Source organism: Squalius cephalus (assembly GCF_949319135.1).
Source record: "Squalius cephalus genome assembly, chromosome: 13".
NCBI classification, from domain to species: domain Eukaryota; kingdom Metazoa; phylum Chordata; class Actinopteri; order Cypriniformes; family Leuciscidae; genus Squalius; species Squalius cephalus.
In genome coordinates, this window is record NC_137134.1 from 20,195,431 (window position 1) to 20,217,919 (window position 22,489).

Consider the following 22,489-nt stretch of genomic DNA (forward strand, 5'->3'; position numbering starts at 1 on the left):
AAAAGAGCAGGAATAAGATTGGGACTCGAACCTGCATCATTTGCAACAGAACTAAGGCTCTAAATGTGCGCCATACCACTACACCATGGCTCTGACAGCTTTCTTGCTTTATGAGTGGTGGTGTTTGAATTGGACAAGTTAGAAACCACCGATCAGTGCTCAGAAATGACACCTTAGCAACTATTGCTGCGGTAATCTATGTTACCGGTGTTTCACGGTGTTCGGCCGTACACGATTACATGACTTGCTCACCATTGGTTTGTTTTTTTATAGAAATAAAAACCATTTAGTTCAGCTGAAGAACAGATGTTACAGTTATAAACCAAAAGTGTCTGCTCTGCTCCATATACAGCTCGAGCTGCAGAGTTGCAGCACAGTGCAGCAGGAATCAGATTTGATCACACTTATCACATGACAAGAGTAACGCCTGCTACAGATTGTGATTTCCGGCAATCCAATTAGATCATTACGAATCACACTGTACTACACAAACCTAATAAACTTGGGTATGACATGTATGTAGACTGTACGATTGACACCTATTGAATAGTAGGCTACAACACGAGTTAGTATAGAATAAAATGTCATCAGTAAACAAATAGAGCAAGTTGAATCGCACTTTGGCAATTGTGGTTTTTATTTGCGCTGAGAAAGAGGAGAATATGGACACGGTTATGTTTAGGGAAAAGAGGCCAACTTACCAAGACAATTTTGAAAATGGAGTTTGAGGTAATAGTTTTAAGTTTCTGGTAAGTTCAATACGCCATTTCATGATGCATTTTAATTGGCTAGTCAGTAGACTAGTGAGATGATCATGCTAAATTTCTGACTCTGTCAGAAAATTATCACAGGCTATCTTTGGTCGCAAGTCCGTGACAACGGCCGTCTTTGAACCTCTCTCACTGTATGGCGCAGGACCACCATTTAGGAGCCACGACCACAAAAATTGCCACGATTGGTAATCTTTCGCCTGGGACAGCCCAAAATCATTCAATGTGAACTGGGCAAAAGGATAGCGAGCACACATTCAAGAGCAGTTTCAATACCCTGCATTTTGATAGCGGCTCCCAATATGTGTGTGCATTATCGCGTTTTCGAAAACAACCCCCCTCCCCACCCCCCACGGTGTTATCGATAATACCGGTGTCGTCGCAAGTTCATTAGCAACCATCTTGCTTGCTTACTAAGCTTGTTTGCATGTACTGCATTGTGTTATTTTGGTATTATTGAGATACTGTTATAGTTTTTTATAATTTTTAGAAGTTTTGGTAACACTTTATTTGGATGTTTCCCCTTAGACATTGTGTTGGCTATGAGTAACTTTGCAACTGTTAGTAGAGTATTAGTAGACTTTTAGAGTTCGGGTTAGTACAATAATTTGACATGTACTTGCAAAGTTCCTAATAGTCAATAGAATGTCTAAAGTTTGTCAATGTCTAACATAACCGAAATGTTCATTTTTATATTTCCCATTTTCATTTTAGTTAAAAGTTGTGTTTTTGTCATTTTTACTTTTTTTTAAATATGTCTATATAGTTTTTATTATTTATTTCAGTTTTAGTTTGAGTTACTTTAATACATTAAGTTAAACTAAATGAAAATGAGAAAATGTATTTAAGTGAATGTTTATTTTATTTCAAGTAACAATTTTTAGTTAACTATAAAAACCCTGATATTAACTCCTCTTTCTGTCATAAGCTGTTTTGTAAACTCAAAATCATCTTCCATCATCCCATTCTCAGCGTTTTCATAAACATAGTGCGAGTTCTGTCAGGTCGGAAATTGAACCAAAAGCCTGATGTTCCTGATATCTAACGGCTTCATTGTCACGCCGCTGACCTGGATTGAGTCGGGAACACTGTGATGAAGTATCCTCTTCTATCTGATTATACGTGCTGTTTCAGGTTCCCTGCCGACTGGGCTGTATCTTGCCGGAACTGAATAGACCAGACAGCTCCGACTCCCTCCACACCCCACTGAGATGCTTATTTTAGCAACATGGCATTGTATTCTCCCCTATCACTTTGAGAGAGAAAGTGTTTCAGCATTTAATGTGCTTTATAATGTACATGCATGCAGACAAGCTGTCATGCAGTGTTAAAATTTACTTTCTATTTTTGTCGTTTGTTTTAAGTGCGTCTTTGCGGGCAAAATCCAGTCATTTGATTAGGAATCTATGTGATCAGGAATTTCGCAATGGACTCAAGTTGTTCACATGGATTTGCCACATATACCAACAGAAAGCTGCTTGGTTTGAAAGTGATTTCTGTGTGAGCCGTGATCACATCTCTACACTATTGACAATAGACAATGGACCTTTTTTCTCCCGCAAAATTTCACTAATGTAATCTTCTGATGACAATAAAATTTGCTTTAGTTAGTATTTTGTCAATTCAAATTCATTATTCTTGGTTAGTTTTACTCTGACTAAAATTACATTTTGTCAACAGTATTTTTAAAGTTAAAACCATTTAATTATCGTCACATTTGTTTCTGTACAGTTCTGTACAGATAATTAGATTTCCCCACGTGGATTCACCGTGATGACCAACAAAAAGCTGCTTGGTTTAAGAAGTGACTTTCATACATTGCTACACTATTGAAAACTGACAATGTTACCGCACATTACTCATCAATTGAGTTGTCAGTCCCATTAATACTCAGTATGTACATGGTCGGATGAATCACTCAGAAGAGCATTTCAATAGTAGTTTAATAGCAGTGAATGAGGACACACTTGATACAAGCTTCAATCAACTTCACTTCAAGCGTGCAGATGCGTTTTGTGCATAAACAACAGCATCTTTAACAGAATACTCCTCAGATACAAACTCAGTGACATCAAATTATGTTCAGCAGGGCACATCAGCCAAGACAAGCAGGAGATGGAATGGGAAAAATGAAAGAAAGAGAGAAGAAGAGCAAACAATAAGGACTGTTGATGTGCCTAGCAGCCTGAAGCCTACAGCATGGAGAAGCTTCAACCATTAACTGTGTGTCAGATTCTCCAGGCACTAACAATAGCACAGATACTCTTCTCTCTCTCTCTCTCTCTCTCTCTCTCTCTCTCGCTCTCATATCCCCTTGTTTCTTCTATATTTCATATTCACAGGGAGATGAAATCAGCTCTTGTCCCTTGCACCAAACTCTTGCATACCAGTGTTTAGTTTTAGCATCAACCCTATTAATAGGGATGTTTAATGTGAGATTTTGAGTTATTTATGCAAATCTCAGGATGCGCGTGACACCGACAGACTTTAATCTTTTCATTGTAGTGGTGAGGTACGTCAAGACGGGGATATTATTGGAACGGCGAGGTGTTTAATGTCAGGATTATTTTAGGATTCTCATTGCCAGGATGAAGTTTAGTGCCTTTCTAGCTGAAATCTGACCTCGAATTGTAGGTTTTAAGTGTTTGAGGATTATGTGCCCGTATGCGCTTTGAATTGTCTCTTTTGTAGAATCGTGTTTCTTGACTACTTGGGGTCTAAAAAAAGATTTTTGAAACCGCTTGCAGGTAAAAACCAAGAAATAAAAGAACATCATGCTGTTTTGACATAGTGTCAACTCTTATTTCTGTGATTCGCTTGGATTTTCAGACACCATAATCCCTGGCTGTAGGATTTTAAGATTTTTGTGGTGAGATTTACTGTCGTCATGTTGGCCCAGTGGTCTCGAATGTTGGCACATCAGGTTTGCTTTTAGCATTTCTACCAGAAATGTGTTGTATATATAACATAGTTAGTTTTGCGTTTTGGGGAAACATCTGCTGTTATAGATGGCAGGCTGGCAGGTGATGAAGTAAAAGTAAAGTTTTCTGTAGAGTGACTGTAGCTCAGCTATCTCAAAACAGTGTCAGTTTTCCAGTAATGATCACTAGTGATTCATTCCAGTAAATTGCTTCAGTTTGCATGAATTAACTCTTTCCCTGCCAGCGTTTTTTTTTTTTTTTTTAATTGCCATCCACCGCCAGCATTTTAGATCATTTTCACAAAACTTTCATGGCCCCAGAATATTTTGTTGTATGAATATCTGAATATGCAATATTCTACGTCTGGATTTAATTCAGAACGATGATCAAAAAACAGATGGAGTAGATCGAGTTCATCTACACCCCAAAGCTTTACAGTCCTATACCTCGTCCTGGGTCGCATTTCATTCATTAACACTAGGCAGTTTAGATGTATATGCTGTTTAATGTTGATGATCATGTTATTTTACATATGCATATGATTACATATGCTATCGCTTGTTTCTGTTTCTTCTTTATCTGTGTTTTGATCAGGAGATTCAGTATTCTTTCAGAAGTTGCATAATTGCGCCCCCTACTGTATAACAGTGAAAACACGGAAAGCCGTAAATTTCCGTCAATGTCCGAAAACGTTGTCTCACAAATGATGGAAATTTCCATCAGTGGCAGGGAAAGAGTTAACCACAAGTTAGTTGTTTTTAGTTTTTTTTTACCTTGGCATGCTCAAGTTTCCAACCAATTATCTTATCACTTTAGAATCAAAGAATCGCATCTTTATTACAGATTCCTCGATTTTATTTAAGATTCACAAGCCATCGATTTGATTGGACTCAACCCACCAGTACTATAGTGATCAGCTGAACTTTCAAGCTATTTACGCCTAGTTTTGCCAATTTCTGCAAACTCTCTCTGCTTTTCTACAGCAAATACTGAGTGCTATAAGGGTTCGCTCCACTGTGGTGCAAGTTACGTCATCCCACCAGTGGTAGATGGAAACTCCAGCCTTCCTCTGGTTCATTCTTCCAGCAGCATTAAATCACTGCTTGCTCTGTGCCAGTAGATTGCTGTGGTCCACAGGGATGCAGAGTTATCTGTGTTGCGGTAGAAATAGTCCTTGGCATCCCTAGGTGCACACTCAGCTTACCTCCACAGTAATTGCAAGCTCACATTCAGTGAATGATGAACGCTGGTGATTTGACCTCCTAGGCTCAGAGGATGGTGTCACGTATAAACTTCATTGCGAGAACCGTGATAAACTAATTTAGAGTTGTGAAAATCTGTAATTTGCCTCAAAATGATGTGTGATTATGCTTTTTCTTGCATTTGGAGAGCGCTTGTTTGGATTGTGACTAATTGTAGCATTTAATTGACTTAATGATTCACCACCCACAGCGGGTTTTATTCACAGCAATAGTTACTATGCAGTGTTTCAGTGAATTGGGACAGCTCAAATACAGAAAATCTGGAATAATGTTGATTTCCAAGTATTGGTTGATTTATGTGCAACTGAGTGAAACGTTCCTATGAAACATAAAAGCTGTATACATTTTTCAAGCTTCAAACATAGACATAATAAGAGGATGCAGACAGACAACTTTGAAAAATGTCTACAAAATACAAATATCTTTGTATCGCTCCATATGGCGGCTGTTGAAATGGAAGTCCCGCCTTTGAGTTTAAAGAGCCTGTCGATTTTGTTTGCACTATGCACCTGAAAATGATTTTTTTTTTTCATGATTTGAGCAAAAGTAGCTAAATGTATGATTCATTTATATGGAGAGACTGATCCAATTATTAAAAATGAATAATGAGAGAAATCATAACGCAAGGCAGTTGTAGGAATTTAATAGTCAAGTCAAAATATCATATTTACATTAAAGTTAAAAAAAGTCCTCCTGGGACGTCAGTGTTTACGAGTTGGAAAATCGCAATTATTACGTCACATATGTTCAAATCACTTTGGTCCATTGACAACTAACAACAAACAAATATGCAGCAAACAATAAGTTGCAATATGGAATTAATTGTTGAGTTACATAAGTTACATAGAGTCACATAAATCCTCTTCTTCCTGTTTGTGTGTGTGTGAGTGACTGACTCATTTTTGTGTGAAATATCCCTTTAAAAAAGGAAAATGGGAGGGGATGTGAAAGATGTTGAAAGGGTGTTAACAAAATATCACGCTGTGGACACGAGATGCAGTATAAGTATCGCTGAAGTTCTCGCAACACTTTATTCCTTCAGAGAGATTTGTTTGTGCAGTCCAGCCACTTAAATTATCCATCTATTGTTTTCAAGTGTGAAGATCTCGAAGGGATTTGATTGGATATTACTACAGTGAAGTCTTCAAGTATTTCTCCTTTAACAAGGCCTTCAGTGTAGCATCATAAACAGCTTGTTTATGAGACAATGCACACTTAAGAGTCGAGGCAGTGAAGCACTGTATTAGTATTTTATTTTCCCAGAGACTGCCCCTCATGGCCATAGACTGTGTTTTTGAGATTCAGCAGCAGAGATCACAGTTTAATGGAATCAGTTTGCAATTTCTACAAGAAGTCTTGTTATCTTTGTTTCAGGGTAGCTGTTTGTGTTCAATACATAGTGAGTTTGGTTAGCACCCCCACTAGTTTTTCAAACTGATGATTCATAAGTTTGAGACCCATTTGTGAGTCTTTTTTAAGTGACTTGTCATGCTATTCAGATGCTACTCAGTAGACGTTGCAATATAGGCACTTGCTGCATCAAATATTTTGTAATAATGCGTTTATCATGGCAAATGGACTATTATCCACTTGATAGTGTGAGCAGTCGTTTCCATCTCAGGATGAGCTTCATTCAGGGTCCGCTGAGACCACAAACAGCGCATGGACTGTAGTAAGAAAGTCAGGGAGAAATAGAAAGAGACGGAATTGGGGAAGATGGAACTATTTTAAGCTTGCTGTGTAATTAATCATAAGCCAACCGCACGAAACAGAAAAGGCTTTTAACTGCTATTGCTCTCATCCCCTTTTTTTTTTTTTTTTTTTTTCTGTTTAACCATCCTCCAGCTCATTCACTACATTAGCTATTCTTTTGTTTGCTCATTCATAACATGAAAAGAAATTTTACTATTTATTAGGGCTGTCAAACGATTAATCGCGATTAATCGCATCCAAAATAAAAGTTTGTGTTTACATAATTTATGTCTGTGTACAGAGTATAATTATTTTCTATATATAAATACACACACATGCATATATATATATTTAAGAAAATGTGTTATTTATATATAAAATATTTATATATAATATAAATTATATATAATATAAATATATATACACAGTATATACATGCAAATATTTCTTAAATATATACATGCATGTGTGTGTATTATAGAAAATAATTATACACCGCACACACACATGTATTATGTAAAAACAAACTTTTATTTTGGATGCGATTAATCGCGATTAATCGTTTGACAGCCCTACTATTTATGCTTAGTCACTTCATGCGTCTTCATTGATCAGATCGCTATTCCATCTATTTACACCTACAAAACGGATCATTTCTATGATGATGCTAAAGGCAGTGACATTTTCTGTTACTTCTTTGTTTTATTTTATTTTATTTTATTTTATTTTATTGTTGTTTATAATTATTTTATTCAGAATTTTTTTTTCATGTGTCACTTTTTATCACTTTTTATCTTCATTATTATTATTTTTGCACTGTATTACTGCACCATATATACCAATTTAACTTCCATGTTAACTTCAAGCTAATGCCGAACAGCAAAATTTTCCCTCGAGCGCTTCCTTCATCCTATTTAGCTTTGTCCATGATTGCTTGATCACTTGTGCATTGCGAAATTCCAAAATTTTCCATGCTAGTGTAATTCCATTTGGGATGAGTAAAGCTTACATCTGTGGCCTGAATAACCCAATGCATTTACGTCTCAAACCACCTCCTGAGGTGTTTCCACATGATCCACAGCTTAAGGAACCAATCTCCGTCGGGACTAGCGATCTGTTCAGGATATGACCTACGTCGTGACTAATTGTTTGGGACCTGAATGTCTTTTCCCCCTGCACCATTCCCAGCTTAGCGACAAGAGCTCTCCATCCTCTCAGAAAACGATCCGTTTGACGGGATTTGGGATGAAAAAGCTCTTGAGTGGGTGCTGAAGAGTTTATTTCATCATGATGATGACGAGGAGTCCTTGAACTCTGTCGCTCTCATAGAGTTGTGTGCCGGTCCGGGTGGCATTCATTAAAATTGGTCAATGTGGATCTTTATGCCATCGTGCTCTGCTCCAAGAATTCACAATAGCCCAGCTGCCTCCTTCTGAGCCGAGCCGGCTTTGAGAGCTCATGAGAGAGCGAGGGAATGTTTATCCGCTCATTTTTGCTGTGAAGCAGCAGTCACTCATGTGTCGTATACTTGTCAATCTCAGCCATGCAACTGTGGGTTTCTGCTGTCTGTTGTCTGTTGTCTTTGGACTAAAAAAAAATTGACTGAATTTTCCAACTTATGACTTTCAATTTTTGTCCTTCACATTGTTCTTTGTCACTTTTCAGTGTGAATGTGGCCTTAAACCGGTATAAAAAAAAATATTAGTTATTTATTATTTATAATAAAAAAAGAATCAGTGGAAGAATGCTCAACTGGCTTTTGATAAGTTTTGATGTCTGCTGTCAACTACCCTGTTGAAAAGCACATGTTGTGTTTTGGATGCTTATCTATCTATCTATCTATCTATCTATCTATCTATCTATCTATCTATCTATCTATCTATCTATCTATCTATCTATCTATCTATCTGTCTGTCTGTCTGTCTGTCTGTCTGTCTATCTACCTGTCTGTCTATCTATCTGTCTGTCTGTCTGTCTGTCTGTCTATCTATCTATCTATCTATCTATCTATCTATCTATCTATCTATCTATCTGTCTGTCTGTCTGTCTGTCTGTCTGTCTGTCTGTCTGTCTGTCTGTCTGTCTGTCTGTCTGTCTGTCTGTCTGTCTGTCTGTCTGTCTGTCTGTCTACTATCTATCTATCTATCTATCTATCTATCTATCTATCTGTCTGTCTGTCTGTCTGTCTGTCTGTCTATCTATCTATCTATCTATCTATCTATCTCTATCTATCTATCTATCTATCTATCTATCTATCTATCTATCTATCTATCTATCTATCTATCTATCTATCTATCTATCTATCTATCTATCTGTCTGTCTGTCTGTCTGTCTGTCTGTCTGTCTACTATCTATCTATCTATCTGTCTATCTGTCTGTCTGTCTGTCTGTCTGTCTACTATCTATCTATCTGTCTGTCTGTCTGTCTGTCTGTCTGTCTACTATCTATCTATCTATCTATCTATCTATCTATCTATCTGTCTATCTGTCTGTCTGTCTGTCTGTCTATCTACCTGTCTGTCTATCTATCTGTCTGTCTGTCTGTCTGTCTACTATCTATCTATCTATCTGTCTGTCTATCTGTCTGTCTGTCTATCTATCTGTCTGTCTGTCTGTCTGTCTGTCTATCTATCTATCTATCTATCTATCTATCTATCAGGGCTGTCACTTTACGTTCGAAAATCAATTGCACAATCGATCGGACCAACCAACACAAGTTTCGAAAACGAAAATAAATAAATTATCAGGAATATTGCTTACTTGTGCGCGTCTCAAGCGCCCTCTTAACGTTCATCCTAATGCCTGTTAGTTGTCCGTGGATTTGACCATATTTGGCGTTTAAAAGGGAAACGTCTTTAGACATGGAAAATCAATTTTACAATCGATTCAATGAACACTTATGTCTCAAAAATCGAACAGGATTTTTTCACAAAAGTGACAGCCCTACTATCTATCTATCTGTCTACTCGCTTGTTATGATTGTCCACTAGCTAGACCAGCACTGACCATCATAAACCAGCCTGAACTCTGACAGTTGGGTAAACTGTCTGTAAATACAATTTAATAGAAGACAGATGTTGTATGCACAGTAGCTACAGAACACAATCGCAAATCTTGCCTTCAATCTGATTTCATACTTTGCCCGTATTGTGTGTGTACTTTTTGTTTGCTTGAGGAATTGTGTGCTTTAAGAAAAATATGTTAAAGGAGAGAAATAAGAAAAGCTGTCACAACAGAAAACTAACAGAGTACGTTTAGTTTCTGTTGAAGAGCTCCCAATGCCTGTAAAAAAGTAAAACTCGACAAGATGTGGGGAGTCTAACGCACATGGCTCGTGTTGCGATTTATCTCCCCTGCTGTAAATAATTGCGTGTTTGGAATTATACCGGAGGAGACGTGGTGTGTTTGATGCACTGTCAGATTGCGTCTCGTGGTTGGAAACGGATTATAAAGCAGCACTTAATCAATTTCCAGTGCAAGTCGTGCGCTGACGTCCTTGTAAAAGTTCCCCGTCCGTAAATTGATGTAATTATGACTTAATCTGTGAAATTTTCCATTCATCATCACACCCCAAAACATTTTGCTGTACAGGTTTTTCAAGAGTCGTAGCTCATAGAAATAAAGTGTGTTTATGACCCGAGAACGGTATGGTAATGTGCCATAAAAATAGAGAAAAGTGTGCGCCGCTACTCTAGGCGATGATCGGATAATTTATGAAGGCCGGGGATCATCAGAGGCGGACATGGTGAATCGCATTGTCCTTCCCTCCGGAGCATCTGTCATGATGAACGGGGGATGATATCAAACTTGTGCTAATCTCTCACCTTGTTGAAAGTCATCCGCTTAAGCTCCGTTTTTTCAGTTGGGAAAGTGGAAGCTTTCTGCTCGTGATACATGAATGAGGCCCAAACTTGTGTTGGCCGCACATATGCACTACATTATCCGGAAACATTGAGCCTTGGTGCTCATATGGGAGATTCAGGTTCGAATCTGGCCGTAAAACATTCTATCTGCTGTGCAATGTTTTAAACCGTGTTCTATTCTCTTGTGTTGTCTCTCTACAACAGAAGATGATCCCTGCCAGACCAACCCGTGCCTGCATGGTGGGAGCTGTCTGACCGAGGGGGAGGGATACAGTTGCCTTTGCCCTCAGGGCTATTCAGGAGAGAGCTGCGAGATCGGTAAGTGGATTAAGAGAGAGGTCAGGGTCGGGACAAAAGAGGTCAAGGCCGTTTGAAGGAGCCCACAGCAGCTCTGGAAGTGCTCTTGAATTTATGCAGAGGGCTAAAATAGGATATAAAACCACTGCAAGCGCTTCTACTGGGGGTTATTCCTTTGACCCTTGATGCAGAACCAATGAATATGATTATTAGCAAGTCGAAGACTTAAAATGTCATCCAAAATTGAATTTACCAGTATCTAGATCAGATGTTTTTTTTCGTTGTTTGTTTTCCCAATTAAGCATTATAAAGGAACTGTAAATAGTTTGTTAAAAAAAGAAATAGTAATAATAATTATGTATAATAATTAGGGCTGTCAAACGATTAATCGCGATTAATCGCATCCAAAATAAAAGTTTGTGTTTACATAATATATGTGTGTGTATGGAGTATAATTATTTTGTATATATAAATGCACACACATGTATATATTTAAGAAAAATGTGTTATTTATATATAAAATGTTTATATTTATATAAAATATACATTACATATACATTAAGTCTATATACAGTATATATCTTAAATACAAGTGCATGTGTGTGTATTTATATATTCAAAATAATTATACACCGTACACACACATATATTATGCATACACAAACTTTTATTTTGGATGCGATTAATCGCGATTAATTGTTTCTCAGCCCTAATATTTACTAAAACAAATTAGAAATAATAAATAGTAATAATTAGCTTTGCTCTAATAATAATAATAATAATAATAATATTAATTATTATTAGTAGTAGTAGTGGTTGTTAGTAATACAATTAATAAAATATTATTACTTAATTATTTTTTAATATTTGACCTATTATATTTTAATATATTTTAATTAGTTAGTAGTAGTAGTAGTTGTAGTAGTATTTGTTGTTGCTGGTAATAAAATTAATATTATTAGTACATTATTTTTATATTTTTGATATAACCTAATTATACTTATTATTATGTGTAGTATTATTAATAATAATATTATTATTATAGAAGATGAAGAACACATTTTTCACAATTGATATTACATGTATTGCAAATATATTACATTTTGAAATAGCTTGAAAAATCTCAAGGGGTACAGGTAAATCATGTAGGCTATAGGGGCTCAGCTAGCAGCAAAAATTGGGAACACCTGGGGAAGATGGTTTACAGAAGCTAACTGCGAGGTGGCATGTACGGGAAGTGGCTGCGTGATCTGACAGGACTGCACACAGCTCATTCTTCTCTGTCAGACAAGAACAGGAACAGGTGAAGGGAGAGCTGCGCTGGAGGTTGGAAGGGTTTCGAGAAAATGAGAGCACACTCTGTACAGGAGGCCAAGGCTATGCTGTAGAGAAAAAGAGAGAGAGATAAAGAGGTAGAAAAGAAAGGAATAATATATATTGAGCAGCTAGAACTGTACCCACTTGAAGAGAACATGAAATGACAGTGTTTACAAAGCACTTAACATTCACAAAATGGGGTATTTTTGAGTAATAATGTAGGATATTTTATCCATTCAAATTGGATTGAATCATGAAAAGAGGATGTTGCTGTTGTTTATACCGTTTTCACCATATATATGATAAAAAGGCTTTGGCAACCACCCATAACATTTGTTTTTCAGAAGATATAATTTAGTCAAAATGACCGACACCCCAAAAAACGAAATGACGAATCAATGAAAATGAAATGACGAATCAAAATTATTTTGGTAAATATGTGCCATGATGGTCTGTAGATGAAACGCACCAAATACTGTGCCAAATGGACAAACAGTCGAGGACGAATTCGAAAAGTATGTTTTTCAGAAATTTCAAAATGGCGGTAACATTTTAAGAACAACATTGACCGATTCAAGGAGATATCAAATAAATTGATTCTAGCTGACACAGTTCCAGAATTATTAGCGAAAGGGTAAATCTGATCATTATAGCACCACCTAATGTCTGACTGAAGTATGTACAGCTGAGTGGGCGGATTTGGGACCATTCTATCTAGTTCTACAATTACAGTCTTTGACAAACAAAGTAATGCTGGATAAAATGCTGGCTTATCTCTAACTAGACTTACTGTTGTATTAGGAACATTGCTTTTGTGTTCATCTTATGACCATTATAGACCGAACAGACAGCTGAGGCCCTAATAAGGTGCCATTACGGAGAGCCGTCTGGATGTCAAAGGTCCCAGCTGTGTTATGTTGGAGAGGTCGAAGGTTATCAAAGCTGCATTATCCCGAGTCTCATTATCAATCTTTCCTGTAGCTCAAACAGTAGAGCGTTGGTGCTTGCAATGGGTTCGATTCCCAGGGAAAGCAAGAACTGATAAGAATGTAAATGTGTACTTTGAAATGCAATGTAAGTCGCTTTGGATAAAAGCGTCTGCCAAATATGTAAATGTAAATCTTTTCACGCTCCAACTGCAGAGTCGATATGTGAATTATGCTAAACTACAACAAACAGTTGATTTGTCGCTAGCACTTGTGCTAGTAAGCGTTACAGTGTGATGCTAACTGTAGTGTTTGCTAATAACCCGTTATTCGGTTCACACATATTTTTATGCAATTCTGCACTGCTTTAGGGATCCATTTTAGGTTTGTGACGTAAATGGCATTCAGAAGAAAACAATGTTTATGTAATTCCGATAATTTTGGACGTCGCAAGTTCCTTCGGGAGATTTAGTAATTGGCTTTTCTTGGCTACTGGCGGAGCATTCCGTGTTAGCAGTGTGTGTAATATTAATTACAGCCAAAAGCACAAGGTTAATTACATATTACTGCAAACTCTTTTGACCACATTTTGTACTAATCTAACACTTGATCTCTCCAGTCAATGTGTCATCAGACAAAAGAAGGATGAATTATGTAGGGAAAGTGTTCTTTGATTCTCTTTTTTGTATTCATAAACGCTGCTTGCTAAGACTCGCCTTGCACCGTTTATGCTACAGACATGCATGATTGCTACTGTACCTTTGCTTTATTGAGGAAAGGTGTACTTTTACAAATATTTGCATTGGATAAAACTTGGTGGAGAACGCGGGCATATACTTTTCAAAAACATATACTTTTATAGAGCAAGGAACCCTGAGCCACATCTAGTATCAGAGACTTGGAGGTGGGCTCTTTTTGACTTGGGCCTCTAGCAACCACCCACAACACCCTTGCAACCACTTAGCAACCCCCTAGCAACTGTATTGCAATGCCTTAACAAACTCTACCATCGCTCTCAAGCTACCTTAGGAACAAAATGCATAGATAAATGACACTGCAACACATTATCCTTGGACTCAGTCCTTCGGGACTCAGGTTGTGCTCAGCAATTTGGGAAGCATTTAGGATCCTTGCATAATTTATTGACTGCGCATCTGCCGGGCAATTGAAACATTTATGAGAAAGAGCAAAGAGAATTATGAAGGAAGTGATCTTCTCCCTGCCGCAAGCAACACATGCCAACATCAACAAGATGGGGCTGTCCATCAATCTACATGGATCTCCCACTCCAGGTGATACATGAGCTAGATTGAGACACATCTTAAGTTTAGTTATGTTCAATAATTTAAGGAACAGTTGAAGAGACATTCATTTGAGACACAAAATGGTGCAGAAATACCTTGACTGGCTTGGATTGCCACCCATAACTGTTCGTAAGCATGAGATAGTAAAAGTAAAAATGGTGGTTACAATAGAAGTCTATTTGGCAAGTCATTTTGGAGGGTTTTGTAGAAATCTAAAGACATTAATTATTCCATGAAAAAATATGTTATTTGAGCTGTATAATGTAAATATGCTATTTACATACTGCTGTTATCAGCAGCATTATTTGAATATTATTCTCTCAGTTACAATTTAAGATTATGGTGATATTCTCTTTGTTTTCTACATTTCAGAGTTAAAGGTCCACCGCAAATCAGCCATGGTTGGATCAACACATTAGTTTAGAGGTTACTCAATGACTTATGGGTCACAACTGCTGCAAATGGGGATTGGGTGGTTGCTCTGTGCATTAAAACAATTGAAAAGCCAAATACAAATGCTGGCAGTGAGATTTATTCAGCCTGCAGGGGAAATGGCTAATGTTTCTGGGAAGCTGAATAGCACAAATACAATTTTACAGTGCAAACATAATGAAGTCAGACCGAAGCACACCCATATGATTCAATACTCATTCACTTTGTTTCAAGCAGTCGAAATGTGGAGTCGACAGCTTATAAATATACACTATGCAAACAATTGTGAGTGGATCCTTTGTCTAAAAAGGGACAAAACTTCACATCTTGTTACTCACGTCAATTTTAGTATTTAAAAAGCCTTTATTTGCAGAGCTACATATTATAAAACACCAACACATGTCAGCTCAAACAGGACTTCAAATATACACTACTGTATACTGTAGTATATATATATTTGTATATTCCACTTTTTCTCTCTCAGTCTCTCTTTTTCACTCTACATTCTCTTTTTCAGTGCTGCTCCCTCAACCCCTGTCCACTCTGCCCTGTTGTTATTTGCCAGAAAGGCTGTATGAAAATTGCAATGCACTTCCAAAAAGGAGTGAAAGCAGCCCTTTTGGTCCCATAAGCCTTTTTCTCCAGTAATACATTGCATTTGCCTCCACCAGACTGCCATATATTTTCTCCACCCTTAACCTCGTATGCATTTCCTCCACGGCTTAGTTTGGTCCCTCTGCCTATACGTCGAAATACGCAACATATTGGCAGACATGCAAACACATTTGAAACCAAGAAGTTTGTACTAGGGTTGTCAACTGATTAGATGTTATTTTTAACAGTATATATATATTAGCATATTATTATAATAAATATTAATACATTATTTTAATAACTAAGTTTATTTCCCCAATTATTTTATTCCCAATCGATAGACAGAAAGACAGATAGGAACCATACAATGATGGACAGACAGACACACATAGATAGACAGATAGATAGATAGATAGATAGATAGATAGATAGATAGACATATTTGTTATGTTAATTATATTTTTTATGTGTTATAAAATATTTTCAGATTTAACAAATTGATTATTCTTTATATATCGTTAAATTAAAATATCAAAATAAACCCTTCCGCAACCCTCTGTTGCATTTACATCAGACTCCATAATTGCATTTGATAAATGAAGTTTGCCCTATTCATATTTTTGCCCTACAACCCTAGAGAGCAACTTTCTTCTGGGACATTTCCCGAGAGGAAGCTCAGCCCACTGCAGCTTCTTTCACATCATTGCGCCTGTTGATTGATGGCTATGTGGGCAAGCCAATCCCCCAGTGCACGGCTGCTCTTTACACGAGATGATCGGCCCCGCCCGGCACCAGTGGCTCATTAAATCATCCCTTGACACATTCTATCCTGCATGGAGAAGTGATCAACAAATCATTGACAATCATTCTTCATTTGCTGACAAGTACCGCGGTGCGAGGGGCGATGTGGATCCGAGCACCCTCGGGCTGTCGGAACGGGCCGGCGCGCGCGGACAACCTCAGGTCCATCTGCTCCGTCAGACTAATGTTGGCAAAGACAGGTAGAGGGCGGCCCAGTTGGCAGCCCAACACGACAGCAGGGGGCGGAGCAAAAGAAAACACAGATCTGGAGATTAACGAGTTTTTATGAGTTTGGCCCACCAGGCGATCACAGAAGTTGAATACACCTGCTGCTGTCCACAAAGTCCTGGACCACCACATTGCTACAGTTTACAGCAGCTAAAGCCAAGCTCACACTTTCATACCGAAACTCATTGTCCTTTTTCAAGTTGGCAGCAAAAAGCCTCATATTGCGCTAGTCACATGCAATAAATCAAATGCGAAACAATTTGGCATTGTAAAATTTGCTAGTGTTGGAACGCAATGTTTTTTTGTTTGTTTTTTTAAGGCTTATACCAATATCTTGGACAGCAGGGTTATTTTATTTACAGTTATTTAAATAATACTTGCAGGACTTTTTTTTTAAAACTTGCATTATTATTTTGAAATTAAAAATGCATACCATTTACTACAATAATTTGAAAGCAATTTGAAATAAATAATATATAAATATGAATTTATAAATATAAAATAAAATGTGAAAACAATCTAAAATCTGTAAAAGAAAATCTACTTAATATTCTAAAAATTCGGTTCTGTAGTTCTATTATTCATTGTTCATGTTTCACAAATAAGCAAAAATGTAATCATTTGTTGTTTTTGTTGTTGTTTTGTAAAATGAAAAGTACATAATATTTACTAAATTTGAAAAGCCATTTGAATTTTTATTACTGTATATTAAAAACTAAATATAAATAAAATATAACTATTAAAACATACAAAAACATGATCAAATAAATCTGTAAAAACATACATAATATTATACAAATATTTTACTAAATTATTTAAATTTTTTTGGTAGTCCTATTATAGTATCATTTTTCACAACTAGAGAAATTGTTAAAAACAAATGAAAAAGTAAACCATGTAGCCAACAGTGCATTAAGTAATTAGTCAGGTTACACTAATTGTACACCTAGTACACAGTGAATGCGAGATTGGGGCCAATATGATATAAATCATAGCGTTTGTCTTTTAATTAATAGACAGGACAGTTAAAAAGACTAATGAGAATTGAGAGAGAGAATAAAACATCAAAACTAGAAAACACAAAACCGAATGTGTGCAGGGCGACAAGCTTCAGTGTTGTAGTGTATGGTTGGCTTAACGCTCTACGGATGAGGGGATGAAATGATGTGTGCTGGCCTCTGATTGGATGCTGACTCAGCAGTGTCAGTCATCGTCCATGTGACGGTCCTCTGCAGTAGGATGGGAACAGAATTTGTAAAGCCTAGTCATTTACTGTACATTTGGGGACAAATTGATTTCCTATGAAGTCAGTGTCTGGGTTTCGGAGCCTCTTATCGCTGTGGCAGCTGGATGGACGTGTTGTCCTGGGAATGAGTTCTGGAAATGAATTATGAGGGGTGGGGTGCGGGGGCTGGGGGGGGGTTCCTCTTATCTCTGCTTTACCAGGACCACTATCACGTGAAGGTGCGCCAGTGCTTTGAGCTTTTTACGCCGCTCTGTGTTAAATCACAAATGCTTATCACAGATGTCTGCGCGGAAGAACAGAGATGCTAATGCTAATGCAAAAAGATGGCTATACTTCACTGCGAAGTAAATAGCTGTTACGTTAGTAACCTTTTTAGGTGTCTCACTAATCTGAGACCTAATTTACAAGAAATGCCACAAAGTGTCTATCTATCTATCTATCTATCTATCTATCTATCTATCTATCTATCTATCTATCTATCTATCTATCTATCTATCTATCTATCTATCTATCTATCTATTTATCTTTCTGTCTGTCTATCTATCCATCTGTCTGTCTATCTATCTCTCTTACTTGAGCATTCTAGCTAGACTGCATTTTAAGGCATTGTAGATCCATTCCGAGCATGAAGGTTGTTCCAAAAAGGAGGGCATCAACTTTGTTGCTTTTTAAAATATCTTGTTTTTTTTTTTTGTTTTTTTTTTATTGTTTAAGGCAGCATTCTGCTTCTTTTTTTTTTTTTTTTTTTTTTCAGAAAATGAATCCAAAAATGCATTGCAACAAAATTGACTCTGCTCAAATATTATTATTTTTTTATCCAGTACCAAGAAGTATCAAAAAATAGTAAACACAAATATTGAGTACAGATAGTCAAATTAATTGTATTAAAATAGTTTAATTATTTTTAGCTTTACGCTTCGCAAGATGCTAAAATCAAATTCTAGAGTCAATTGAGATGTGTGATTAACATGTGAAAGTCATGTGAATACAGAGCACTCTATTAGTGAGCTGAAGTGAGAAAGTCATGCAAGGTATTCAGTGCTGCAGGAAATTTTGTGCTACACGGCTTCCTTTATCCTATTCTTATGATCCAGAGTTCATCCTTCTGCTGATATCTGATTGATTTTGACAATTTTGAGGAAAGTAAGAGGTGACTTTTTAAGAGGTGTTCGAACACATCTCGCTATTTATATCCCAGTTAGACAGCAACATCTGATCTCACACATTGATTGGATCTTTGTTGGATTTCAAAGCGTGTATTGAAAATTGCCCACCTAGAGAAATATGGCAAATCTCCTCATTCCCGCGTGATCCCCCAAGCTGTGTGGATTGCATCACAGCCAGGGTTAGAGGGGGTTTACGAAATCCATCCTCAGCTGCATAAGCCCTCAGGCCGTCTAGATTACCTGACTGGGTCGGGGGGATCTTGAGTGCTGCATATCACTCTATTCCTCTTGCATTTCTCTTTTCGTCACATTGCCCCCCCCCCCCCCCTCCCCCACACACACCCCAAGAACACACACACACTCTCTGGTTCTCTGTTTGAAGACAGCTTTGAGTTCAATTTTGACCTCCCCACGCCAGAGAGAGAACAGAGGCACTGTCAGATCTGAGGAGCAACAGTTTGAAATGTTGTGACACCTCTGCTCATTAGCTTCTGTAACGCTCCCTGAGTTGTTGCACTAGACCTGTCAGCAGTGGTTTGGACACGGCCTGACTTCAGCTCACTAAGATGCTGCCCCTAGCTGAAACACATGCACTTTACACTCGACCCAAACCACCATAATAAAAACATGAGGATTTTCCTCAGATCTTGGACATGGCACATTTGTCTAGAAGAGTTCATATGGCTAAGAATAATTTGATCTATCTATCTGTTTATCTATCTATCTATCTATCTATCTATCTATCTATCTATCTATCTATCTATCTATATATCCGTCTGTCTATTAGGGGTGGAACGGTACACAGAAGTCATGGTTCGGTTCATACCTCGGTTCAGACATCACGGTTCGGTACGAGTTCGGTACAATGGAGGGAAAAGCAAAACAAAAATGGAGAAGGCTTGTGCATGTCTCAGGCTGTACCACCAAAGGAAAATACATTACTTAAGTAATTACATTACCTTGTATTTTTTAAATAAGTTTTATTAATAAAGTAAGGCATAGAACCAGTTTATTTGTAGTGCACTGTGTCGTGGAAATTACTTTCACAACTTTAAATAATAATTGAAAGACAGCTGGAAATTTCAAAAGTTATAAAGATCTTTATTTCTTGCAAGAAATTGGCTGTTCACACATCAGTCAGAGTCTGATATGAGAAGGCCCTGACTTCTCCTTTTTGCCAAGCTTATATACCCTTAACACATCCTGGTCTGTCTCAAAAGATCGCCTTGGTTTACCTTAAAAGGCAACACGTCTTGTTCGAGATCTCTTCTAACATAAATTCTATCTAGACAGAACAATATCAAGTCTGCAAAAGTTTCCTGGAAATTAGCTGCTGCTCGATTTCACACATTTTGCCTATCTCTATTTTCATCAAAGCTGCGCACATACTTTTCACACTTGAAGTACACAATAGGTCACTTTGAGTACTCATAGTCTCTTTGCTACCCAGAACATTTTGCCCCTGCAAGCCTATATGATTATATTTCTTTAAATGCTTATAAGTACAAATACATGTTCAACATTAACACAAGTTGCACACATCTGAAAGTAAAAAACACGTCTAAATGTAAAATTTCCATTACAATTGACAATAGTTTTATATAATTAGTTTATTAATTAAATTAATAAGTTTGGTAATTGTGCCTGAATGAATTGAAAATTAATTTGCTACATTTCAGATTAATATATTTGTTAATATATAACACTTTGCAGTTTGAATGATGTCCTGTATAAACAAAATGACGGAGTATGTTTTTATGTTTCCACTGTTCGATCGCGCCCGCGCCTCACACACACGCACACAAATATAAGTAAACACTTTGCGACTTTTCGATCACACCCGCGCCCTCTCTCTCTCTCTCTCTCTCTCTCTCTCTCTCTCTCTCTCTCTCTCTCTCTCTCTCTCTCTCTCTCTCTCTCTCACACACACACACACACACACACACAAACAACATATTCCAGCATTGCAAACTGCACATCGCAGCCTGCTTCAGAGCTAAGGCGGGGCTACAGATTAGGTGTCCCTAAAGAACCCGCGTATCTAACAGTAGTTCCGCATTACATTAATTAATTTGTATAAATTTGTATAATTTGTATAATAATGTAAATTTATGCACCGAACCGTGACACCCGTTCCATTTCGGTTCAATACGAATACATGTACCGTTCCACCCCTACTGTCTATACATCTATCTATTTATGTCTATCTATCCATCTGTCTGTCTATCTATCTATCTATATATCTATCTATAGATCCATCTGTCTATACATCTATCTATCCGTCTGTCTGTCTATCTATCTATCTATCTATCTGTAGATCCGTCTGTCTATACATCTATCTATCCGTCTGTCTGTGTGTCGATCTATCTGTCTATCTGTATGTCTATCTATCCGTCTGTCCGTCTGTCTGTCTGTCTGTCTATCTATCTATCTATCTGTCTGTCTATCTATCTATCTATCCATCTATCTATTTGTGATTTTGACCCTATATGTTTCAGACCACATTTGACTACAGCAGACAACATGTTCATATGGTCCTTTTAACCTTATTAAACTTTAATAACAGCAGTAAACCTTTCTCGTACGTCTACATTTATCTCAAAACTACTTTATCAATAACCGAAAGGCTTCTATTGATTGAAGAACACCCATGTGGTTTGCGCAACTACATGTATCAATCTTTTGGCATGGCAGTCGCTGTCAGTGGTCTGAAATCCTTTAAATGAAGAAATGTCAGAGCTATATTGATGCAAGTATTGATCCCAGTGGGTGACTATATATCATCCATCCATCTATCCATCCATCCATCCATCCATCTTATTTTAATTTAATATCTAATTTATTCATTTCAAATGCTGTGATTCATTAAAATATTGTATTACTTTTTTATTTTTGATTAATTATGACTAATTTTAATATTTATTTTCATTAAATACAACAATTAATTAATCATAAAATCATAAATCATGAAAACCCTAGTAAAAATTTAAACAAACAATCCAGAACCTGATGCAAACCCAAAGTTATGATGAAATGAAATGAAACTCGGCTGAAAACATGGCAATTTCCAGGACCCATCATGTTAGCATTATTAGGAGGGTCTCAAGAGACTCTTCTTAGACGCAAATTGACGACTCCTTTTCATCAGTGTTCTGAAAGCAGGGTTTGTTCCCACAGGCATGTTACTGTAGACCTCAGTAATAGCAACTTGAGGAAAAGATTACAAGTGCTTGGCAGTGCTGCATCCTTTTACTCTTATACATTATTGTTTCATTTTTGTTTGCTCATCAACCGCTCCCGTTTGCTGATTATACCACTCCAAGGGCACACTCCATAAAGCTCTCCATGCTGAAAAAGCCATTCTCGCCCCGCCGAAGCAATTACGATGAAAACAATCAACGGAAACAGGACACACGCCTCTCTGAAAGAGTGTAATTTATCTTTCAAATGTTAAAGAGTTATAAAATAATGTCACGGAAAGCTCAGAATTTCAGTGTGCTCATTTTGAAAGTCATAGCTGACGACTACAGCGATTCTAATCCTTTGAGGAAATGTCAGGGTTGTCTCGTCTTTGTCATACATCTTCAGGGCTCTCCTAAACTCCTCCTTCTCTGGGGAATTGGAGCACTTTGGGAAAAGTTTTCTGACAAGAAGCGGAAGGTCAAAACAG

General features: G+C 37.3%; 1 protein-coding gene across 1 annotated transcript in view; it reads left to right on the forward strand.

Annotated features, from left to right (window-relative positions):
* The window catches only part of ncanb (neurocan b), a 115,916-nt gene that overhangs the window by 65,197 nt on the left and 28,230 nt on the right, over positions 1-22,489 (forward strand). The window contains exon 9 of the mRNA XM_079890079.1: positions 10,713-10,826. Within this exon, the coding sequence (XP_079746205.1) occupies positions 10,713-10,826 (114 nt within the window). The remainder of the gene's footprint in view (positions 1-10,712; positions 10,827-22,489) is intronic.